This window comes from Elephas maximus, chromosome 6 (assembly GCF_024166365.1).
Source record: "Elephas maximus indicus isolate mEleMax1 chromosome 6, mEleMax1 primary haplotype, whole genome shotgun sequence".
NCBI lineage: Eukaryota > Metazoa > Chordata > Mammalia > Proboscidea > Elephantidae > Elephas > Elephas maximus.
Genome location: NC_064824.1, coordinates 30133228 through 30159450, shown reverse-complemented (window position 1 = coordinate 30159450; position 26223 = coordinate 30133228). Strand labels below are relative to the sequence as shown.

Below are 26223 nucleotides of genomic sequence, written 5' to 3'. Positions count from 1 at the left end.
CTGCTCTCTTAGATGCCTTTGTTTTTCTCATTGCGTTGAACCTTGGGTGCTGCAGCCATTTCCTGTCTTCAGCCCTTTGCGCGATGCTGCCCCCTCCTGGGCAGCCTCTTGCCTCTCTCAAACTCACTCGGAAGGAATCTCCCTCCCCCCAGGCTGAGGGCAGAGAATAGTTGGATAACATTTAAGTTTATTAACAGTATTAACCCTGAAAGGAGCTAATTAAAAGAGACAAATCCTGGTCTTTGTGGTCTGCCTTTGACTTTCACGTCTTCAAACCTGGCTTCTCAGAAGTCTCTTTGTTCCTTGTGGCTGAAGCACCTCCTGAGAGGTTAAGTGTTTATTCAGCTCCACTTGGAGGTGATTTTTGTTTGAATTACTTAAAAGGTAATTCTTTTTTTTTTTTTTTTTTTTAACTGTTCTTTAGGTGAAGGTTTACGGAACAAACTAGTTTCTCATTAAACAGTACACATATTGTTTTCTAACATTGGTTAACAACCTCACGACATGTCAACACTCTCCCTTCTCAATCTTGGGTTCCCTATTACCAGGTTTCGTGTTCCCTCCTGCCTTCTAGTCTTGTCCCTGGGCTGGTGTGCACCTTTAGTCTTGCTATGGGTCTGTTCAATCTTTGGCTGAAAGGTGAACCTCAGGAGTGACTTCATTACTGACCTGAAAATGTGTCCAGGGGCCATACCAGGGTTTCTCCAGTCTCTGTCAGGCCAGCAAGTCTGGTCTTCCTTTTTGAGTTAGAATTTTGTTTTACATTTTTTTTCAGTTCTGTCCAAGACCCTCTATTGTGATCCCTGTCAGAGCAGTCAGTGGTGGTAGCTGGGCACCATCTGTACTGGACTCAGTCTGGTGGAGGCTGTGGTAGTTGTGGTCCATTAGTCCTTTGGACTGATCTTTCCCTTGTGTCTTTAGTTTTCTTCATTCTTCCTTGCTCCCAAAGGGGTGAGACCAGTGGAATATCCTAGATGGCCTCTCACAGGCTTTCAAGACCCCAGACGCTACTCACCAAAGTAGAATGTGGAACATTTTCTTTATAAACTATGTTATGAAAAGGTAATTCTTTTTAAGATGATTCATAACATTTTGGGTTTTCATATAGGAACCATAACAATCATACAGCATTTCTACTAAGTTCTTTGCAGTATTGAGCCTTGAAAGCTTGGGTTACAAATTTGTAAGGAACAATTATCTTTCCGATGAATTTTCTTCTCACAGTTGACAGAGACTTCAACTGAGCTAATGTTGCTTTCAGTCATGAAGTCTGAAATAAGAATGTTTTGGGCATCATTGTGCATTGTATTGATCTTAGATATCAACCCAAAAACCAAAACCAAACCCAGTGCCATCGAGTTGATTCCGACTCATAGTCGACCCTACAGGACAGAGTAGAACTGCTCCATAGAGTTTCCAAGGAGCGCCTGGCAGATTTGAACTGCCGACCCTTTGGTTGGCAGTCGTAGCACTTAACCACTACACCACCAGGGTTTCCTAGATATGAATAACTCTCCTTAAATCCCATTGACATCTTGTTTCTAACGTACCCTAAGTTATTAGTGTTTGAAGTACTTACAACACCTTATGGTGTAGACAGCATGTTCTGTGTTGTAGCATACACATTTAATCTTTAATTTGTATCTATTTGTCCCTCATATAATTCTATTAAAAAGGAGCATCACTAAGTAAAAATACATAAACTCCACAGTGTTTGGACCCCCCACAGGCCCTGAGATTCTTTATGGAGAACCTAAGTATTCCTGCAGCATGCGTTTCCTTTGTTATGGGCTTTGCAAATAAAAATGGGTAAAATACAATTTGTAGACCCCAAAAAACTCCTTATTCTTTTTCTTAGTGCAAAAAATCTTGCATTCCTCAATCAGCTATTTTCCCAGAACATAACAGAAGCAAACCTCACAGGCTGGGAATAGGGCATGCAAAATTACTCTTTTCAGGGGTAAATGAGAACGTATTTCCTGAAATGATTGGGCTCTAAATTGTTTTTTTAGTAACAGTATATAAGCGTTGGGGTTCTTAGTAGCAGATAACAGAATTTACTCTATCTGGGTTAAAAAGCAAGCCATTTTAAAAGCGCTATTAAAGTTTATAGGCTGATGAAAAACCACAGGGGAGGAAGAGACTCTAGGCTGGATTTTCAGGGAGAATTCCCATAACTACATTTCAAAGCTGATTGCGCTGACCCCCAGCTCATGCTCCTTCTGCCACACAGGGAGCTGCCCTCACGATTAACCTTAGAACACCTCCCTCGTCCGACACCCACTCCCGCAAAAAGGATACCCGCACTCTGTTTTCACCTGCGCTCTACCTGTTTTCACCTGCACTCTGTCTGTTTTCATGTTATTCACACAAATCAGTCTCTCAGGGTAGCTATCTGTACTGTAATGGAGGTTGGAAAACGTCATTTAAAAAAATTCTACATCAGGAAGGTGACATTTGCAAATTAGGAAACTATCAAAATGTGGAGCACATATCAAAGTATTGAGAACCTCGACGCCAAAACCTAGGGAAATATACCCATCGGTTTAAACAGAACAAGGAGAAAATGGGAGAAAGCAAGACTCTTCTGAAGAAAATAGTTTTTCTTCATTGAATGTGAGGATAAAAAAAAGCCGCATTTAAATTTTTCATTTTAATGATGGCTTTAACATTAACCGCAAACTAATGATCATTTTCCAACTTTTTGTGAATGTCATTTTTACCTCTGCTGTGAAGAAAATATGTTTCTGACTATGTTTAAATGTTGCCTTTTATTTCCATTTTCTGGAAGGATTACATCCGTACTTTCTTATGTGGAAAAAGGCATTCAGACAGGAGCAAGTGTTTAACTTTTACAGGAGATAATACGTCATCTTTCCTTGCCTTGGCCCTGGGTAGCTCAGATGCCTCACTCACCGCTTCACTGCCACTCACAGTATTCACGGGACAGAACGAAGCGAACATTTGTATGTTCCCAACTGATTTCATAATCAGTATATCCTGTACTCTTCTTTTGCCATTTAGGACCAACAGTTAGGATGGCAGCCGTTAACGATTACCAATTTCTAAAAAACATATACATATTTTTAATATTTGCTCATTGCATCTTTGTTCCTTGGTTTTGAAAACTACTAAATTAACAGACCTTTGAAAACATAAAGTTCACTTGCAAACATTCTGGGTTTATTAATTCTCAATAATTGTAAAAGTGTGGTCATTCATAAGAATGTGCTTATATGAATATACCTTACTCAGAGTCTTAGGGTTCTCCAGAGAAATAGAACCAGTGACATATTTACACATACACAGAGAAAGACAGAGACAGAGAGAGAGAAGCAGAGATTTACTTCAAAGAATTGGCTCACATGATTGTAGGGGGCTGACAAGTCCCAAATCTGTAGGTGAGACGACAGGTTTGGAGACTCCTGCAGGCTTGCGTCCCAAAATCTGTAGGTCAGGTGATGGGAAGAGTGAAGACTGAGGGAGTTCTGGGAAAACGTCTATATTTTAGAGGCAGAACACACCCTAGGGACACTCCCTTTTCACTCTTAAGGCTTTCACCTGACTGGTTGAAGCCTAGCCACATGAGGAAGGCAATCTGCTGATTTAATCATATGTTAATTATAACAGCAACTAGACTAGTGTTTTCCCAAACAACTTAGCACCACAGCCTTGCCAACTTAACACATAAAATGAACCATCACACTCAGTTTCTAACTTCCTAGTCTTTGTACTAAAGCATTCTTTTCCCTGACAGATCAGTTGTCAGGGATGTGTGTTACATGTTTTCCTTACTCAAACATGTCAGCTAGGCATTTACGCTCAAGGATGACTAAAAAAAGTTATGAAAGGACATCCGTTTCCCTTTTAAACACAAGAATGACCTTGAGCTTGTCACACAAACTCACAGGTATCACTGTCTTCATCTCTATAGTGAAGAGCTTGGATCAGATGACCTCTAAGTTCCTTTCAGCTCTTTAATTCCAAACCTCTCATTTTGTGCTATTTTTTTTTTTTTTTAGTGTAGTGACAGGATCCTTGAAAAGTAAAAAAAAAAAAAAAATGACCATTTCAAGGGAACTTCAATTTTTTTTTAGATAAGCTTTCCTTGCTATTGTGTAATATTAAAAAGCATGCATTCAAGTTGTCTTATTTGAAAAACATCAAGCGAACCAGAACTAGACACATTTTCACAGTACCACAAAATAGAATATTGGATGACCAAGACAGTAAATGCTATTATTATTTACCTTATTGTAAACAAAGAGTTTTCCTTTTGCAAATGCTCATTTTTTTTTTTAATGTACTACTCTCATAAATGACACAGGTATGACAAGTGAATAATAAAAATGTTTTCACTATGGTGGTTCCTATATATTTGACAAAATATCCAAAGCCCTTTAAAAATAATAAAAACCTAGTCATTGAGATAGTGATGAGAGCTGCTATTAAGCAACTTTTCTAGGCTTACCCAGGAAGTGGCAGAGGAGGGATTTAGACCCAAATCTGTCTGGCTCATGACCCTACCCTTGTCCTCTCTGCTCTGCTTTCTTAACATTCAATCAGTGGAGCTTATTAAAACCATTGCTCCTTCTGGTATGTGTGGACTGAATAAATGGCTCTGACAAATACGTGGGTTGGAACAAAAACCAGGACAAGCATGGTGTCCTCCTGGAAGGAGACTTCTCTGTGTTCCCACAACACCATTTGCACACTTGTCACAATGGTCAACTCGCTGGACTGTTTGTTTTCTTATTTATCTTCTCTACTTAGGCCCACAGGGGGCAGTGCTGGTTCAGTGATAGAATTCTCACCTTCCATGCAGGAGACCTGGATTGGATTTCTGGCCAATGCACCTCAAGCTCAGCCACCACCCCTCTGTCACTGGAGGCTTGCATGTTGCTATGATGCTGAACAGGTTTCAGCGGAGTGTCCAGACTAAGACAGAATAGGAAGAAAGGCCTGGCAACCTACTTCCAAAAATCAGCCAATGAAAACTCTGTGGATCACAGAGGTCCAACCCATAACCAATCATAAGGATGGTGCAATACCGAGATGTGTTTTGTTCCATTGTGCATGGGGTCACCATGAGTCAGGGGCTGACTTGATGGCAGCTAAAAACATTAGGGCCACAGCTGCATCTTGTTTATTTCTTCTTCAGCACAAAGCACTGGGATTGGGAGATGCTTAATAAAAATTTGTTGAACGGGAAAAAAAATGAATGGGTGAACAAACCGTAAAGGACAGGCAATTTTAGGATGGTTCATAGTGTTTTATATAAATTTGTTTCAATGTGTTATGTGATACACAGAAGCAAACATCAATTCCGTAAGTTGGAACTTTCTGTATTAAGGGTTATATTGGGAATCGTTCTAAAGAATCAGACAGGAGATGACCAAAATGACAAGTACGAGCAAGTTCCCATGGACTACACAAATTGTCTCATTTCATCTTCAAATAGTCCCGGGAGGTGGGTGTCATCTGTACCTCCTTACAGAACTAAACCTTGTTTTCTCCATCAGGAGACAACACTGCTAATCCTAGGACTTTATCTTAAATCTGCCAAGATTTATTATACAGATTATTTGCTCTTTAAACAACCATTTATTTATTAACATATATGCTGGATAGGAAAGATACAAAGATTTCTAAATCTCAGTCCCTGGTTAATGTCTCTTCCTTAACAGTTAAGAACAGATTAGCCAAACAGTTGAAAACAAAGAGCTTTTCCTTATTATCATTGAACTCATTACTTGCTTCTTCCTTCTGCTATTGTTGTGTGCTTCTATAGGTGTTGAGATTATTGTTACTTTTCCAAGAGATGCCGTTCATTCCCAAGAAAAGAGCCAAGAAGAGTCAAAAGAAAACAAGTAAGGAATATTCTTTGAAATGTTAGGTAGAAATGTAAGTATCAATGATGATACTTGTACGGCAACCTACATTTTTAGCAATTCAGCCCCAAATAATCCCCAAGGGTAGGGGTGACAATAAATCTTATTGTGGCAGGAGCCAGATAGTAAGTATTTTAGGCTTTGTGGGCTGGATGATCTCTGTTGCAATGATTCCACTCTGCCATGGTAGCACAAACATGGCCATGAATGTTATCCAAACAAATGAGTGGAACTGTGTTCCAATAAAACTTTATCTTCAAAAACAGGCCGCAGCCCAGATTTGGCCAAGGGGTGATAGTTTGCCAATCTGTGTTCTAGAGCAGTCCTACCCAAAATTTGGTTTCGTGGTCCTTCTGGGACCAGTCCCTAATGAGATCTGTTCAGAACTTGAGGGTAATCATTTTGAAAAATTGACGTATTTGACCATTTGACAAAGTAGTTTTATGTTCATTGATCTGATAATAAAAAATTGGGGCTTATTTTTTATACATTCCCATTTCTTGTTTCATTTTTGTAGTATTTGTGTTTACTATATTTTACAAAAGTAGCCATCCACAATGGATTGGGAAATTTAAAAACTGGTTTTTCATTGAGATAGTTTGAGAAGCACTTTGGAGAAGTAAAGGGTGCCTCCCTGTGCTTTCTCTTTGCACCTCTGTTTTCTCTGCTCAAGGAAGTAGACCTAGGCCTCATCCATTCAGGCAACTGTACTGAGAGTAGTGGAGGGCAGCCAAGGGTGGGGAGCAACTAAGGAGGGTGAAGAGGTCTTGTTGCCTAAGAAATCCAGACATTCCGTTCAGCAGTGCCATTTGGAAGTAATTCTCTGAACTTTTTAGTGCCATCAGGCTCTACTGAGAACTGGAGACCCAGAAAGCCTGGGGAGTGAATTTTAAATCAAACTGTTCCCCCTCCCCACTTCTTTTAGTCAGACAACCTCAGCAAATCAAAAATGGACAAGAGCACAGTCTGCTTCTCTCCCAAATGAAATCGAGATGGCGGACCTGAGGACACAGACGCTGGCCATGCAGCCTTTCCTCCGGGAAAAAGAGGAAAGTTCCAAGGAGGTCTGCGATGTGAACTTGGACTTTTTGTTGCCAAGAGCTTGCTTAGAACCAAGCAGCTCCAAGTCTGTAACCAGAGAAGATGTTCTTCACTTTCTAAAAGGGCAGCAAAGAAAATCTGAAGGTAAGCTGAACAGTGATTCTTTGATTCTTTCAGTCTATAAATAATTTTTATTGAATGCTTACTATGCTCCAGACACTTTTCTAAATGCTGAAGATACAGAAGCGAGCAAGGCAAAAACTGTTTGGAGTTTTTTCCATAACAGGTTAGTTTTGCCTGTTTTAGAATTTCAAATAAATGAAATGGTACAGCGTATAAGGAAGCCCTGGTGGCGTAGTGGTTTTGTGCTACAGCTGCTAACCAAAGGGTCGGCAGTTGGCATCCACCATGTGCTCCTTGGAAACTCTATGGGGCAGCTCTACTCTGTCCTATAGGGTTGCTATGAGTCGGAATCGACTGGAGGGCACTGGGTTTGGTTTGGTTTACAGCATATAATGTATCTTTACACAAATAACGCACTTGTTATACATTTTTTTGGCCAACCGTGCAATCCCCCTGTTATTTTTGTAAGCACACTAAGCCAATTTTTTTTTTTTTTTTTTACTTGCTGCAAGCATTCAACTAAGATGACTTATGATCATTGGTCAAAGACATTGACACTAAGAAGACATAATCAAACTACGAAATAAGCAGACTTAACGTCGTAGCCTAATGGTTTTACTCAAGACTGTGTGATAAGGTTTTCCAATTCAGCTGTTGAGCTAATGCGCTATAATTATCAACTTAGTAGAAATAAATACACAGTTTTGATTGTTTGTTTACTGGGTGTCTTAGTTATCTAGTGCTGCTGTGATAGAAATACCACAAGTGGGTGGCTTTAACAAACAGAAATTAATTTTTTTACAGTTTAGGAGGCTACAAGTCTGCATTCAGTGCGTTGGGTCTAGGGGAAGGCTTTCTCTCTCTGTCGCTCTGGAGGAAGGCTCTGTCTCTTCTGAGCTTCTCCTCCTGGGTGATCTTCATGTGGCTTGGCATCTCTCTCTCCCCATCTCTGCTTGCTAGCTTGGGTTTAATCTCTTGTATATCAAAAGAGATTGACTCAAGATACACCCTACACTAATCCTGCCTCATAGACATAACAAAGATAACACATTCCCAATGGGATTATAACCACAGGCATAGAGGTTAGGATTTACAACACATATTTGGGGGGGGGGGCACAATTCAATCCATAACACTAGGGGACTACCAAACTCAATCCATGACTTCTTGACCATGGCTTTTGCCTTTACTATACAATTATGATCAAAAGTAATATATTGGACTCTTGTACACATAAGCAGGAGATTAAAGAGAATGGACAGAACGATATGATTTACCAGTAATATAGAAGGACGGGTGAATGAGGCTGAAATTCACTTCTAGAAATGTCATAAAACATGCGTGGTATATGTCAGCACTTAATCTCATCATTTCCTTGCGTTATATGTGTGGACGAGTTATTTGCAAAAAATATGGTACTGCTTTGTATAAGGCTTTTTCACTTAGTATGTTTTTCAGATTTATCAATATTGTTATGTATATCAATAGTTCATTCCTTTTTTTATAACTGGATAATATTTCATTGTATGAGTATTCCATACTTCATTCAGTCTTCTATTGATGATCATCTGAGCTGTTTCCAGTTTTTTACTACTATAAGCAAAGCAGCTGTGATTATTCTTGTACATTCCTAAGATAAGAATTACTGGATCATAGGGTAGGTGCATGCTTAGTTTTTGGGAAACGATCAGAGATTTTCCCAAAGGGATTGTACCATCTTACATTTCTATCGGCAATGTATAAGCTCTGTTGCTTCACAGTCTCATAAACATTTGGTATTGTTGGTCTTTCTAATTCTAGCCATTCTGGTGAGTAGGGAGTGTATCTCATTATAGTAGTAGTTGTATATGGTTGTGATCCATCCTTTTTTTTTTTTAATTTAGTTTTTATTTCAGCAATTATATTTTATTTCTACAAGTTTTATTTGTTCTTCAGATACGCTTTGTTCATTATTGAGAATGTCTTCTGTTTTGATTTTTTTAAATTTCTTTAAGCATTTAATACATTGCGGTCTTATATTCTAATACATGAAATCTCTGGGGGTCCAAATATGTAGATTCTTGTTTCTGCTTACTTGCACTGATGGTGGCTCTTTTTCTTGAGTGTTTGAAGATCTTTTATTGTGAGCTCATGTTTGGTCGATGTTAATTTGTGGGAATCGTGGCGGCCTAATCTTCTCACATATATATTGCTCTTTGGTTGTCTATTTGTATTTAAGTGGAAGCTGCTCCAAGGTGCTGCGTGCTTGAGTGAGCCTCAAAAGAGCTGAATGGGCAGAGATCTGGATGGTTGGTTGAGGAATTCCCTAACTGTTGGCTCTTCTCTTGGCCAGTTTTCCCTAGAGAGGAATGAGCCAAGCAGCTGCCTGTAGGTATAGCTGGAAGCCAATGGTCTTGGCATCGAGGAGCTTCACATTTCAGTGTGCAGACGTTCACTTAAAAAAACAGTTGCCATTAAGTGTATTCCAACTCATGGGGGCCCCATGTATGTCAGACTAGAACTGCTCTCCACAGGGTTTTCAATGGCTGGTTTTTCAGAGTAGATCATCAGGCCTTCCTTCTAAGGTGCCTCTGGGTGGATTCAATCTCCAGCCTTTGAAAGGTTAGCAGCTGAGTACATTAACCTTTTGCACCACCCAGGGACCCCAACTTTCACTTAATCCTCTTATTTTCAGTCCAACACCCCATTTCTGCTCTGAGCTGTACCTAGCTCCTTAGCATTTTTGTTTCAAGCTCTTGAGAGAATAAACTGCCAGTCATCTACCAGGAATGGAGAAGAGCAACTCTGGAATCTACTTCATGTACAGATTTCAAAGCAGCCCTCCAGTTTAAGCCTTGTCTACATCCCCACCTTCAGAGGCACCTGGTATCTTCAATTCCTGCGCCTTTCTGGGGTTCTTTTTTCTTCTTGAGATCTCTTCCTGCAGGCTCTGAGCAGAATAGAGAAAACTGACAAGAAGAAAATAAGTTATTACCCACTGTCATGGATTGAATTGTGTCCCCCAAAAATATGTGTCAACTTGCTTAGGCCATGATGCCCAGTATTGCATATTTGTCTACCATTTTGTCATTTGATGAGATTTTCCTACATGTTGTAAATCCTGGTGCTATGATGTTAATAAGATGTATTAGCAGCAGTTATACTGATGAGCTGTACAGGATTAGATAGTGTCTTAAGCTAATCTCTTTTGAGATATAAAAGAGAGAAGCAAGCAGAGAGATGTGGGGACCTCCTATCACCAAAAAAGCAGTGCCCCGAGCAGAGTGCATCTTTGGACCCAGGACTCCTGCACAGAGAAGCTCCTAGTCCAGGGGAAGATTGATGAGAAGGGTCTTCCTCCAGAGCCAACAGGAAGAGAAAGCCTTCGCCTGGAGCTTATGCCCTGAATTGGGACTTTTAGCCTACTAAAGAAAAAAAAAAAAAAAAAAACAAACCCACTGCCATCGTTTAGCCTACTAGACTGTGAGAAAATAAATTTCTCTTTGTTAAAGCCATCCACTTGTGGTATTTCTGTTACAGCGGCACTAGATGACTAAGACACCCACCTATACAGTTTTCACTGTCCAAAATTTTGTTGACATCACTCATCTGCTGTTTTATGCTCTGATTTTCTTTGTCTTTATTTACACTTTTTAATTTTTTATGATCATTTTTGTGAGGTCGTAGAGAGAGTGGAGAAAAAGATAGACATTCAATCTGCCATGTTTAACTGGAATTCTACACACATGTTACAAGTCTTTTGACATGAGTCACCGAATTACCCATCAGAAAGATTTTACCTCTTTACATTCTTACCAGAAATTTTTAAGAGTGCCTTTCCATCCTAACTCACACTGGATAATATCTGTCCAAATATTTATAAAAATATCTGAAAGTTGTTTTTCTTTTTTTTTAAGCTCAGGTTGTTAGATATATGTATCCAACTATAAATTATATTCAGTTGTATTTCTGGTATTAACTTCTAATATTGCTTCAACAGAAAATCTCCTGCTCTAGACTGTACCTCTATGAGGGCAAGGATTTTCGTCTTTCTTGTTTATGACGATATTGCCGTCTTCTGGGACAGTGGCCATTCTTTAGACACTCGATAAATATTTGTGCATGTAGGGTGGGGGGAGGATCTTGGCCAGCTTGGCCAGCCTGTACTGCTTCTATTGGGAACCTCTTCTTAGGTGGCCATTTTTCACCTGAGGATGGCTTCTTGAGTTGCATTACCTCTCAGAGAATTCTGTTTCTCTCTGAAGTGAGGTTTCAAATAGCAGCCTACAACTGAAATTGACCCACAGATGTAATTTGTTTGATCTCCACAGCATTTAAAGGAAAAAAAAAAAGAGGGGGGATTTCACATAAAATCACCAGCTCTCTGGCTTCTTTTGACAATTGAAAGATCTGCCAGTGCTGGGCCATCCATCTAGAATGGACACCATGAGTTAGAGTAAGATAATGGATGTCTTGTTAGTTGGGGCAAATGATCTCAGTTCACTTCTGTCCCCACCTGTCCCGCTTTATCCATTTATGCGACTCGCTTTGACTCCAATGAAGACATTAGAGCTTTGGGCCTCAACTCTAAGCTGTGGTGGATGGGTGGGGCTTTGGAGGGCCATTCTGACTTTTTAGTAAGAAGGGAGCAGTCCCTGGGTGGTGCAAATGGTTAACACACTTGGCTGCTAACGACAAGGTAGGAGGCCTGAGTCCACCCAAAGGCGCCTCTGAAGAATGGCCTGGTGATTCACTTCTGGAAAACTAGCCACTGAAAACCGTATGGAGTACAGTTCTACTCTAACACACATGGGGTCACCATGAGTCAAAATCCACAACTGGTTAAAAAAGAAATGAACATCTTCTAGGTTTTATAAAAAAAAAAAAAAAAAATTTATACTACCTAGTAAATCCCATCTCTCCCTTCCTCTTCCCACTCCTTGGGTGTGCTGTACAGAATCTATGATCTATGCCGTGTATGATTTCAAACAACAGTTGGGACACAATTGTCCATGGATATTTTTACATGTCTGCACAGTCCAGGCTTTCTGAACAAAAAGTACCAGGAAACTAAGTTTAAGGATGATCGAAAGGCAAACCTGCCTTGGAAGTTAGAGATAGTATATTGCTCCAAAGAGATTTAGAGACTTCTGTCCCCAGGAGATGTTTGCTTACAACCTAGGATAATAAAACCTAGAAACACATTTCCCCTTTCATCTGGAGACATTTGCTTACATTTCATAGTAAAGGTCTCTTTTTCTCTGGAGGGTAAAATGGACGGAAGGACAAGCCACCCTGTATATAAGCTCCAAGTCTCATAATTTCAGGCTTCCCTTTTGTGATGCAACCTCACTATATGTGTGGGTAAAAGTCTGGCTTTCATCGTCTAGCCCTGTGAGGGATTGGGGTGTAGGAAACTGGTGTTAAGAAGCCCTGTGAGTAATAGATGGTTTGTTCTCTGATCCAGAGATCTCATGTTTCCTGTCAGAACGTAAGTATTTAGGCGTGTGTGTATGTCTGAGAGAGACAGAGAACAATCCTCCCTCCCAGTGGCAGTAGCCTGCAGTTTTGTGTACTCATTCCATATCCACCTCCACATAGATTACACAGGGGAAAAAATTCTTAATTTTTCAAATTTCTGTAACTTTTCCTCAGACCTTACCATCAAGATCACTGCACCCCCAAACTCTGACCTAAGTCTGACTGCGTTCACTCTACTACTAAGAATACCCAATTATTATTGTTTTTTCTTGTTATAGAGATTTCTACCTCTGTTATGCAGCACAGTAGCAGAAGAATAGAGGTAAGATTACTCTATTTTAGTGTTTCTGACTAGAGGATTAAAATCGAAGAACTTTTTATTATTAGAGATAAACTCTATCAAAGAACTCAAATCAAAATCTTCAGCAATCACATCTTGGAAAAATAATAACTCATATAGTTTACAGAGTAGCAAATAATTTCTGGGAAAATTATGCCATGTTATTATGTTCATTTCTTTTTGGGGGGTCTTTCCCATTATTTCTGCATAAGGATATATAAAGAAGTAGCCTGTCTTAGACATATTTTAATTTGTCTTATTTTAACACATCTAGAAATTACATAAGGTGACCTGGTGGCTCGGTGGTTAAAGGGCTCAGCTGCTAACCGGAAAGGTTGGTGGTTTGAATCCACCAGCTGCCCCATGGGAGAAAGATGTGGCAGTCTGCTTCCATAAAGATTACAGCCTTGGAAACAGTAAGGGGCAGTTCTACTCTGTCCTTCCTGTGAGTAGGAATTTGACTCACAGGAATTTGACTCTACAACAGTGGTTTTTTGTTTTGTTTTGTTTTAATTATAAGTGAGGAGTCCCTGGGTGGTGCAAACAGTTAACGTGGCCAACTGCTAACTAAAAGATTGGCAGTTTAAGTCTACCCAGAGGCACCTTGGAAGAAAGGCCTGGAGATCTATTTCTAAAAAAAGCAGTTGTTGAAAACCCTATGGAGCACAGTTCTACTCTGACACATATAGGGTTGCCATCGGTCGGAATTGACTCAACGACAACTTTATTTATTTATTTTTAACAAGTAAATCATTTTTGAAAAAATTCGAGTAAAGCATTTGGACAGACCTTTGCAATTCTTTAGCGCTCTCAACTATGTTTGTCTTCTGTATCCTATAAGCCTCTGAGAACATACTTATGCGTAGCTGTTGTTTGTTGTTGTTGGTTGCCATTGAAGTGATTCTGGCTCATGGTGACCCCATGTGTTACAGAGTAGGACGGCTTCATAGGGTTTTCTTGGCTGTTGTCTTAGGGAAGCAGATCCCTGGGCCTTTTATTCCACAGTACCACCGGGTGGGTTCGAACCACCAACCTTTTAAGTGAACAGTTGAGTGCAAAATGTTTGTACCACCTAGGGACCTTGGCCACTGCTTAGTGTTATAAAAAGAAGTTTAATGACCTAAAAAGGTTTAATGAATGCTACTAGGGAGATGACTAAGCACGGGGAGAATTTGCCTTTATTTCTTAAATTACTTTTGAGAATCGTAAGAAAATTATATTACCAGTAAAGCTGGAGGATTGCATAGCATCTCACTGTTTCTAACACCTAAGTTCCCAGCATCGGTTTCCTTTTCCTTCCTTCTTACACATGGGTGTCAAGAGAATGTAGTTGAATATAAAGCTTTCAATTACGACTCATGATCCATGTTTATTAAAATGCCAATATAATTAGTATTGAACCTGCATACATAGGGAAAGGCCACAGTGAAGTGTAAAGTTAAATACGAAATACTTAGAAAGTGAGTTTATCACTTAATGACCACAAAGCTGAATGTTATGCTTTGGGTTACACTGACCTCTAGAGGTTGATAAATAAAAACTGGCTGAGTTTGAAAATGGAGGGCAAAGGAGAAATTAAAAGCCATCCAGGATTGCTAACTTTCAAGTGTAAAGCATGGCACATTTATATGCTACTTTCAGTAAAACAGTCCAGCAAAACAATTCAGAACAGTTATGTCCTGCATAAAAATTCTGAGTTAGTAACTTAATGATCATTGTTAAAGTGCATGTGAACAATGATTTTAAACTGTTCTAAGAGGGAATTTCAAAATTAAGTGGGGATTTCAAAAATGTTAGATCAATCTTATGGAAAATAAATAAAAAGACAAGACAAATAAAATGTCTCTTACCTTCAAATCATAGGGCCTTCATTTTTAAATATATAACCATCAATCTTTACATTTATTATAATCTTGGCTTTTATAAGTATCATTTTGTCTTGGTTTAAAAAAAAAAAAAACTGGGAATGAGATTTTAGTTTTAAAAACTATGATCTCCAGAATAGCTTTGTCCGTTAAAGGCCTTCCTAAAGAGAATCTTAAAATCTCTTCAGGTTACCTTAAACCAGTTTACAACTACTTATGCATGCATCAGCATTCATTAGTTTTTTCTCTCTTTCCTTTTAGTTCCCTCTGCCACCATTGTCACTCTTGCCCAGGAGACCTGGTCTCCTTACTATCCCACAAGATCACAAGGCTCATAAAGAGAGAAAAAAACACATTCCAAGCCTCCTATCCTTTGTACCTAAGATCTTAGAGCCCACTAGTCAATCTGATGAGTTTAGACCATCAAACAAGCAACAGGAAGCCCTGTGTAAGGTGTTTTCGGATCAGACTCTCAGATCGTCTGATAGCTCCATTTGGTCCAGAAACATGTGCTCTTTTCAGAAAGCTCACCTTCACAGAGAAAACCTAGAAGTGGAGAAGAATTGGAAACTCAAGGAAACAGAAAGATGTAACAAAGTTGAAAGCTCTCGCTTTGAAAAAGGGCAGTCTTTGGTGTGCTTTGAGAATTATGAGGAAGACAGTATTCTCATTGATATGAAAGAGGATACTGGCTACCATGGAAGTGAAGTGAGAAAAGTAGGAGAAGACTCTCAATATCTTTCATCAAGAAATAAAAAGTGTTTAATACTCAGAAACTATGAACAAGAACCAGAAATTGCCTGTACCATCCCAAGCAAGCTCCAAGAAACCCAGTATTTAGAGGTAACTCAGGGCCAGGATGAAGAGGCTAGAAATGGTAAAATCGACTCAAAACATGCTTCAGTGCATAAAAGTGAAGCAACTGAGCAAAATCATGAAGAATTAGATGAGTATCCTGTGCTTAAAAGCTTTTCCAATATAGTCTCCGGTGACCCCACTGAAAAGCTCCCAGGAGGTCATAGCGGCATGGAGACAAACATAAAAATATCAGTAGCAGAAGCAACCAAACCAGAAATGAATGAAATGGTGCCTCTTATCTGCATTACTTTCCCTGGAGATGGAGACCCCAAGGAACCAGCAATAGCCAAACCAAGCCTCCAAAAAAGAAAGGGTACTCTTCATACCAACAACAATAGCTTCAATATACTTGCACACCAAGAAAATGACAAACATAAGATGAAACCCTATAGAAATAAGTTGGATTCAAAGACCAAGATAAGTAACAGGATACCTCAGAGTTTCATGAGCTCCACTGAAGGGTCCGTTAAGCCTACCATGCATAAAACCAGCATAAAAACCCAAGTTTTCCCTGCTTTAGGGCTTATTGACCCCAGGCCTCAGCAATCACCCAAGTTTCAAAGGAGAATACCACAGATAGAAAAGAAGCAATCAACTTACAGCGCTCTAAAGCCAAAACGGCCATCGTTCCCTTGCATCTGTAAAAATCCGGTAATAAAAAAATCTTCGGTTCCTTTTTCTGTTCAGCCAACAGAACCGAACCTAAATTACCTAGATCTTAAGTATAGTGACATGTTCAAAGAAATCAATTCGACTGGCAATGGACCTGGAATCTATGAAATGTTTGGGACCCCTATTTATTGTCATGTAAGAGAGGCTGGACGACATGAAAACAAATATTACCATGAGATATCCTCAGCTCCATCTGGCAGATGTATCACCAACAAGTGTCGATCCTCACACGGTGAGAGAAGCAGCAATGGCAGAACCAGACATTTTCAGAAAAGACCACATAGTAAACCCCCAAAGACTTCTCTTGGCATTAAACAAAAGCACAAAAGTTTACATTCTAAAGAAAAGAGTTGCAAGCCAGTAGCTAGGAATCTAGAAGGCAGTGAAAATGATGATGGTATTGCAGAACCAGACTGGCAGGGAAAGTCTTCCGGAAATGACTTTCTATCTTTCAAAAATGACGTTTCGCCCATGAAATTGGCTCAGTATCCTGAGCAGTTGATTGAACAGAAGGAATTCCTTCCTGTTTCAGATTTGTCCATTGTAGAAGAGGTCTCTCTGGAACAGTCTACCAATGAAGGAGGTGATTCTAACAATCAACTGCTTGCCACCAGCCTCAGAGATCTGCATGAACTTGAAGAGCTACATCACCAGATTCCATCAGAAAACAGCCGGGCAATGCCCAGTGAGAAGAATTCCAACAAACATGTATTGCAAGAAAAGCAGAATGAAGCATCTCTCAGCAATTTAAAGGCCAACCAAATTCTAACGGACGATCTAGAATTTGGTGGTGTTTCAGATAAGCCTAAAACACTCACAAGCGTCTCTTTCCATGAGAAACAAGAAAGTGCAACTTCCCAAAGGTATAAAAATTGGGCATATTCTTTGGATGATGATAGTTTATCAGATACATCAATTACATGTCAAATGCTTGGGAAAGCTTTAAATGATGAAAATTCAATTTCCCAGGAAATTCTGAACTCTGTAAAGAATGAAGAATTGACAGATGAACTCTTATGTTGTCTAGCTGCGGAACTATTAGCTCTTGATGAAAAAGACAACTCTTGCCAAATAATGGCAGACGAAACAGATCCTGAAAGTCTAAATCTTGACTTTAGTAGGAGAGTAAGTACGACACAAGAATTGGGCAGAGAGGCAACGAATGTCAAAACACAGGTTGGTATAGTTAGAATCAGAGATTCATTTGGTGTTGGAAGGGGCCTTAGGGACAATTTGGTTCAGACCCTTTATTTTCAAATCATAAACCCTAAAGAATTAAATCATTTCTTCAAGGCCACAGTGTTCATACCAGAGCCAGGTTGGAATCCCACTGGTGTTCATCAGCTAACTGAAAGGTCAGCTGTTGGAACCCACCAACCATTCTGCTGGAGAAAGATGTGGCAGTCTGCTTCCATAAAGATTTACAGCCTTGGAAACCCTATGGGGGCAGTTCTAATCTATTGTATACGGTTGCTATGAGTCTGAGTCAACTCGATGGCAGCAGGTTTGGGTTTGACCCCAGGCTAAGATGTTTTTTATTATGTTGCCTTACTTCTGGAATTTAACTAGCCTGACACTGCAATGGAATCATTTAGATAAATTAATAGAGTAAAATTATTTAAGTAGGGCAATGTTTTCTTCAGTGATGACCTTTTCAATCAAATATCAGCAGAGAAATAATTATGGGTAAAGCTTTGCCCCAGGTGGTCTGTGAGATAGGAAGAAGTGAACAGCGCCCCTGAAGTGGTTCATCATCTTCTTCCAAAATCATGTGAATATGTGAAATGTATATTTCGCAAAGATCCCCCCGCAGCTGAGCGTCTGCTCTCAGATGGTTGACTACTTCGGAAAACAATGAAAATATTATTGACATCTACTGTGTTTCTGGCACAGGGCTAAAATCCAGGGACAGGGTAGTACACAAGACTCAGCCCTTGGCCTCAAGGATGCATAGGCAGACCATCCTGGAATGTTTATTTTTTGGCATGAGAGTAGGGGTGTGGGAGAAGAATAGCCACAGAGAGTTGGGTTTTGTTCATGAGGTACACGAACCTCAGAGTGTACAGTAATTCTAAAGACAGAAGTAGTATGTTAGGCTGAAATATTACTTATTGAACACTAACTCAGGTAGTATCACACTGTACCAGGCTCGAGAATAATTATTTTACATAGATGATTAGAAGAATACACAGGTAAGTAATTATACTATTAAAAAAAAAACAAACCTCTTGCCATCAAGTTGATTCTCACACAGTGACCCTATATACAAAAAAAAAACAAAAACCAAACCCCTTACCGTCCAGTCACTTAGGACTCATAGCGACCCTATAGGACAGAATAGAACTGCCCCATAGATTTTCCAAGGAGCACCTGGTGGATTCAAACTGCTGACCTTTTGGTTAGGAGCTGTAGCTCTTAACCACTATGCACCAAGGTTTCCAGCTAGATTTATTGAGATTTTTAAGAAGCCCTGGTGGCACTATGAGTCGGAATCGACTGGATGGCAACGGGTTTGGTTTTCTGTTTTGGTGGCACAGTGGTTGAGCACTGATAGGCAGTTCTACTCTGTCCTATAGGCTAGCTATGAATTGGAATCGATTCGATGGCAACGTGTATTGGGAATTTACATGAATGGGTGAGATGCATCAAGTTCATTATATCATTTATATTTCATAATAGGTCTATGAGATAGGTACTAGAGGTTCTAACATGTTCCCATTTTGCAGATGAGCAACTTGAGGCTTTGAAGTCATGGTGCTATTGAGTGGTGGGGCCAGGCATTCTGATTCCAGCGCCACCTTTAATCACTACACAGTGAGAATGCTCCTTGTCCTAAAAGGCCAGCTCTGCCCTCATGGGAACTTGGTCTCTGCTGGGAGGTGGCAGTGATTCAGAGATGCCTGTAGGCTGGGTTGGGAGGTGGGTTGCACGCCTGCATGTTTATGAGATGAGCCCACAGCTCTGCAATTTCAAATTGAAGGAGAGCTAGCATGCCAGTAAATACAATCACCCTAAAGCCCCACTCTGCAATCAAGGAGTAAAAATGGACCTTTTGTAACCTTTTCCCTTCCAAGTAGTCCTTAAATTTCAGTTTGGATAGAAACATGAGTGGATGGTGAGGAAGAACCCAGATGGCCCTGAGAGGCGCGTGGACCTTCAGGAGAAAGGAAACCATGCGGGATTTGCTGGGAAGCTACAAAGTGCCACCACCATGCCTTTGCTGCATCATTGCTGCTATTTGTCCTTAAGATTACTAGAACGGGAGATCAAAAAGAAGCACGTTTGGTCCTGACCAACCAATTGGAAAACATGGACTAAGTTCTACAAAGATGTATATATTTCCTGACTTCTAGGGAAGTGACTCTCAAAGTTTACTGTGACTGAGAAGCTCTTGGGGATCATGTTAAGATGCAGATGTTGAGTCGGTATGTCTGGGGCCTGAGACTCTGCATGTCTAATGAGCTCCCAGATGATGCTGATGCAGCTGGTCGGCAGATTATCTTTTGAGTAGCAAGGGTTTAGGGGACTATCACTCTTCAGTCTATTAATGCTGGTCTTGACCACCAAAATTCCTTTTACTACCGTGTGCGTGTGCATGTGTGTGTGTATGTACCTGGATGGGTGTTTGTGTGTGCTTGTGTATGTATGTATGTATGTATATAAGTGTATATGTTTATGTATGTATGTGTTTTAGTGTATGTGCATAGATGCATATGTGTCTGTGTGATGCATATTTATGCATGTGTATTTATGAATTGTATATTTTGTATTTGTGTGTATGCACATTTGTGCAAATGCATATATAAATATGTGTGTGTGAGTATATGCATCTTTGTGTGAATTTGTGTATGACTACGTGTATGTTTCTCTGTCCCAACTTGACTGCGTTTTATGGGCAAGTTGACCAGAATAATGGAAATTCTGAAGACAGACTTGAGGGGGTGGGTTGCTGAGGAGTGTACATATGTTAGCATGCACTAACACGTATGTCCGTTCTGATTATCGGAACTTTGAGAGCACTCACTCTCAAGAGACAGTGGTAAGTAGCCTGCAGGTCCATGTAGGTCCAAAGTCAAGCAGGCCCAAGACCTACCTCTATAAAATATACAGGCAAAATGTGACTTAGAAATGTTTATCGAGGATGAGGTACAAAATGAAGATATCCTGTTTGGCCATGTTTTGGGAACTCTACGTATCCAGATGTTACCATGAACAATAAGAATGGCCCAAGACAAGTGCATTTGAAAGGAAGGCTCTACTGCACACCCACTCCTTACCCCACCCCCACGTCTCAAAGTTTAATGGTGACCTTTCTATTTGTCTCATTGTTCTAGAAGTACAGTAATGGGTTCAGGATTTATGACAGGGAGGAGAAATTTCTCAACTCAAATGAAAAGAAGACATTTTCTGAAAATAGTTTAAAGTATGGAGAGCCTATCCTGTGGACCAAGGGTGAGATCCTTGGGAAGGGAGCCTACGGCACAGTAAGTCAAACTGGAAACACAATAAAACTAGAAATCCTCAGCCCTCCTTGACCTATCCCTCTTCTCTAGCTCCAACACACACTCTCTCACTTAGAAGACTTTCAGTTGGTAGTAACAGAAAACCCAACCTAAAGTGGCTTGAGGAAAACGATGTGTATTGCTTTATTGTAACTGAACATTCTGGAGCAAGTTTGGCTTCAGGCAATCCTGCCTTCAGGGGTCAAACAATGTCATCAGGATCTGGTCTGTGTATCTGTCAGTATGACTCTCATTCACAAGCTCCATGTGGTGACACAATGGCCATAGCAGCAGCAGACTCTCACTCTCCCAGGTCCAAGGCCCTCAACAGCTCAGGATACATTACCAGCAGTTGGAAGAATCATCGCAGGTGGCAAAAACAGAAGATGCACCTTAAGGTTTCGAATTGCATAAAGACCATCCAAAGCCTTAGCATTTTAGGTAGCATTTACATATATGAGTAAAGAAAAGACTGGTCCCCAGATAGGACCTGTTTCAGCTCTAGTTGGGGGCATTTCTGGAATCAGTGAGAAGGTAGAAAGACATAAAGCCGCTGAAATCACAGAGATTTAGAGCTTTTCACAGTCCTTCCTATTCGGGGACTTGCCTGGGTCACAACACCATTACATGGCAGGGCTGGATGTAAATCCCAACACTCCAGAGGTTAGAACCAAATCCATGGTTTACATAGATGGGGACTTTTGTGGTGCTTTTCAAATGTTTCTCACATGGGAGTTTTCTTCAATAACATTCTTGAAACTTAAGAATTTCTTGTTTTCTTGTTTTAGACATCAGATGGAAGTTGGATACATGAGATTTTTCTACTTAAATCTCAAAGAAAAACATTTTTTAAATTAACATTCATTGGGTGAGGCATTTTCCCAAACCACCATCTCATGTAGTCAACCTAGAAATCTGAGGCAAATGTTGTTACTTCAGTTCTACAGATGAGAAGAACTGAAGGTCAGAAGTCTGTAGACTTTCCCAAAATTCCACAGCTGGAAATGGTGAAGTCAGGATTCTAACCAATTCCATTCATATTGCTGTTCATTTCCATCTTAGCTCCATTGAAATATTGAATCTGTTTATTTTAAATACTTTGCATTTAGGTGAGGATGTATCAATTTAGAGAAAGGGCAAGGGTTTGGGGGAAGAAGGTAAAGGCAAATGTCACATGAGGCATTCTGTGGACAAGTTATGTCAATTGTATTTAATAAGGTATTGGTTTGTTTCTAGGTATACTGCGGTCTTACTAGCCAGGGCCAGCTAATAGCTGTAAAACAGGTGGCTTTGGATACCTCTGATAAATTAGCTACTGAAAAAGAATACCGAAAACTGCAGGAAGAAGTAGATTTGCTCAAAGTACTGAAACATGTCAACATTGTGGCCTATTTGGGGACATGTTTAGAAGAGAACATAGTAAGCATTTTCATGGAGTTTGTTCCCGGCGGTTCAATCTCTAGTATTATAAATCGTTTTGGGCCATTGCCTGAGATGGTGTTCTGTAAATATACAAAACAAATCCTGCAGGGGGTTGCTTATCTCCATGAGAACTGTGTGGTGCATCGAGATATCAAAGGAAATAATGTCATGCTCATGCCAACTGGAATAATAAAGCTGATTGACTTTGGCTGTGCCAAGCGTTTGGCCTGGGCCGGCTTAAATGGCACTCACAGTGACATGCTCAAGTCCATGCATGGGACTCCATATTGGATGGCCCCGGAAGTCATCAGCGAGTCTGGCTATGGAAGGAAGTCAGACATCTGGAGCATTGGCTGCACCGTGTTTGAGATGGCCACAGGGAAGCCTCCGCTGGCCTCCATGGACAGGATGGCGGCCATGTTTTACATCGGAGCGCACCGAGGGCTAATGCCGCCTCTGCCAGACCACTTCTCAGAGCACGCTGCAGACTTCGTGCGTGTGTGCCTCACCAGGTAAGAAACGGAAATCTCCGGATTCCAAAGCTGCCAGAAATAACAAGCAGCTGTCATTTCTCCTGAAACTTATGGCCCCTTAAAAGCTCTGCTTCTCTTATGAAAGCAAGTAGGGAGTGATTTTTGTGCTGGAAGTAGTCGTGATTAACCATATTGGGTGATTATGTTCATTTCTGTATCAGAGTATGTGGGGCAATGCTTCAAGTAGAAAGTCCCTCAGTGAAATGCTTTATCAGGTCCCCATAATACTTCCCCAAACCAATGGGTTTGCAAAAATTGCTAAATATCTACTTACTTACCAATGTGACATCTCCCAGGGATGTCCATGGTGAAAATGGCATCACCCTTTCCTAACCTCCCTTCCATCTCAGGGAGCCAGTGTTCTGGTTTCCTTCCTACCAAAACCAGCTCTCAGCAAAGTGTGTGAGAAACTCATTCATATTAGGTGGTTGATGAAAGGCTAGGTTAGTGTATTGGTTTCCTCAGAAATACTTGCATTTAAAGTGAGAAGAAACATTTTGAGCCAGAGGAACAAATCTCTAATTGGAGCAGTTCAAGCATTAAATGGAGAATATTTGGGGAAGCAGAAAAGCCCCGGAAAGTTGCCTATTTCCCACGTGTTCTGATCCCTTTTCCTACCTATCAAATAAAATTCTAGGTAAAATATTACAGCTGTAAGGGATTTAAAGATTACTGGTCTTATGGTTTTCAAACTTTTCATAGACAGGAGCCCTTTGCTTATATGGAATCTTAATCCAAAGAATAACACATATAAAAGTAGAGAGATGGCTTTTGTTAAAATGTGTGTGGGGGGGGGGGGAGGGAGAGGTAGTTAGAGAGTAGGGGTGGGGGTGCTGGAGCTCACCGCTGCCCTCCAGGATGATACAGAGCAGCCTAATCTACCCAGCCTAGTGAGGGCTAAAATGCCCTCCAGGATGATACAGAGCAGCCTAATCTACCCAGCCTAGTGAGGGTTAAAATCTAGTTGCATGTGCAGGATGAGGAATCTTGAGACTCAAAGATTTCCTGTCTTTCAATGAAGTGTTCTTTCCTTCACCCTTATGTCTTTGCTTTCTTATTCCTAGATGAAAAACTCAAGTGCTCCAGCTTTCAGCAAGTACATATGGCAGCCCCCAACTCCCAGGGGTTCATTTTGCATTTCTTAATGAAGCCCAGAGCCCACAGGTCTCTCTGTCTGCCTGCTATACCTCTCTCTTTCACTCTGTTTCCCTTCCCCAACACATGTGTGCATCGGCCTGTCCTGGATAATTTGAGGGGAATCACTTGGGTGAGGGCAGGAACACATACTCCAGGGGTGTAGTTCTGTGCGTCCCTAGATGCAAAGACACCATGAGTGTCCCTGTCCCCACATGGATATGCTGGACAGAGCCCCAGGCACAGTGCCACTGCCCCTGTCCCCCTGCCACCTCCCCCCAAAAAAACAACATGCAAAAGAGCCAAAAAGGTGTTGGGTATATCATATGGACCAGTACTAGTTTTGGAGACTATTAAAACAAGTACTAGTTGCTTTATTCCAAATTTAACAATTGTTTATTATTGGCTCATAGCTAAAAAATACTTGCTATATTCTCTATTTTCTTTTGCCATTATTCGTACACACACAAAAAGATCTTTAAAGAGAAAGGGTAGAATCTTCCATTTTATGGAAGTCAGGGCAGTTTCTACCCAACACTTCAACTCTTCTTCAAAGGAGTATGAGGGAACCAACTGAGAATATGCTTTACAGTGATGCCCTTAATGCTTACCACCTGAAGATTCCATTTCATGAGTTTTGGCTTTACTCCCTGGCTTCTGCTTGGGCTCAGTTCCTTTGGAGAAGACTATAGGGTGATCTTGCTAAATAGAACTGGGATCCTTTAAACATACATATGTCAAATCTCTTCCACTCTCTGTTGAAAACAATTCCATCTCACTCAGAATAAAATCCACAGTCCCTGCCCTGACTTTATTAGGCCCTTCCTGACCAGTACTGCGGTGCCTCTCCAAGCTTATTTTCTACCACTTTTTTCCCTGATTGCTCTGCTTCAGGCATACTGGTCTCCTTCCTGGGTCTCCCACTTGCCAAACCTACTCTTGTCTCAGGGCTGCTTAGGCTGTCCTCACTACCTGGGACGGCATACCCTCAGACGGCCTCATGTCTGGCTCCCTTCTTTCATTCAGGTCTCTGCTCAAAAGTCTCCTTCTCAGAGGACCTTCCTTCCTGACTGGCTAAAATAGTGCCCCATGTCCCTCTTGCCCCCTTACCCTGCCCCACTTTTCATTGCACTTGTCACCATCTGACCTGTAATATCTTTGTTGCCTGTCTCTTCCCACTAAAACATAAGCTTCACGGGAGCAGGGACTTGGTGTGTTTTGTTCACTGTTCAGCCACCAGTACCTGGAAGAGCAGTTTCTAGACGCTCAAATATTTACTGAATAAATTATTGAATGAATACCAAGAGTCTAAAATAGTAGAGAGTTATGGAGTAAATTCACGATTTAAAAAAATGCTAACTCTCCTAAAGAACAAGCTTCAAGTGATTGTCTTAATACAGTGACAAAAACTAAAAACAATCCTGCGGCTTTTCAAATGTGAACCCACTCTAAGCAAAGCCTTTTTCATTTGGAAATTGTAAGGCTCTACTTTGCAACCATTTGTTCATCAACAAAACAATTCACACCCCAATCATAAATTAATAGGTTTCTTGTGAAGGATAAATGAAATGGCGTGTGTAAATTGCTTAGCAGAGTATGGGATACATAATTAGGTCTCCATAGCTAATAACCATTAGGGAGAATACTAATATACCTTACCCAATTAGTGTCATATAGAAGGTAGCATATAATTATCTTCTGAAATTCTATGGCAAGGACCCTAAGGACCCAGAATGTGGACAAATATTCCTTGGAGGCAGGTGTGGATAGAAAGATTCAGAAGTAGAGGTGATCAGGCATAGATTGGGAATAAGGCCTGAAGAGAACAGAGATGAATTTTGGGGAGCAAGGAGAAGTAAGTGTGGGTGGGGATTCAGCTATGAGAAGGCTGAAGCTCTGGGAAGTCAGGCTGAGGAGTTTAGCTTTGTTGCAGCAGGCAGTGAGAGCTGTGGCTCTGAAGAAGGATGGTTTAGGGTAGAGAAAATATTATGAATTAAATGTCTTTGGGAAGGCAGGTCAAGTGGCTGCCTACATACTGAAGGGCCTTGAATGCAGGCTGCTTGAGACTAGAAAGCCATGCAGAAATTCAGACCTTGATGGTGGCGGAAGGAGTGGGAATGTAAAGAGAAAAATTACAGAACATTTCAGAGGAAGATGACTGATTAGATAAAAGGACTGACAGAGAAATATGATAGATTTCATGGTCTGGGGTCTAGATAATGAAAGCAATTATGATAGGGAGTTGTGAGAGAGGAAAGGGGAGGAAGTTGACGAGGACTCCCCCATCATCCAACGAGGCATTTCAAAATATGGAACTGAAGCTCAGGGAAGTGATAAGGCTGGAGGTACGTATTTGAAAGTTGTTGTAAGGGTGATAATTAT

At 40.6% G+C, this 26223-nt stretch overlaps 1 protein-coding gene across 6 annotated transcripts in view; it reads left to right on the top strand.

Moving 5' to 3' along the window:
• MAP3K19 (mitogen-activated protein kinase kinase kinase 19) overlaps positions 1-26223 on the top strand; it is a 67016-nt gene that overhangs the window by 38955 nt on the left and 1838 nt on the right. For 2 of the 6 annotated variants that reach the window (XM_049889220.1, XM_049889219.1), the window contains 6 exons: positions 5792-5870; positions 6817-7076; positions 12794-12837; positions 14982-17426; positions 20585-20734; positions 21989-22686. In XM_049889220.1, the coding sequence (XP_049745177.1) occupies positions 5792-5870; positions 6817-7076; positions 12794-12837; positions 14982-17426; positions 20585-20734; positions 21989-22686 (3676 nt within the window). Of the gene's footprint in view, positions 1-5791; positions 5871-6816; positions 7077-12793; positions 12838-14981; positions 17427-20584; positions 21967-21988; positions 22687-26223 lie in introns of those variants that run through there. The other 4 variants (XM_049889223.1, XM_049889224.1, XM_049889221.1 and 1 more) reach the window with 4 other exon arrangements.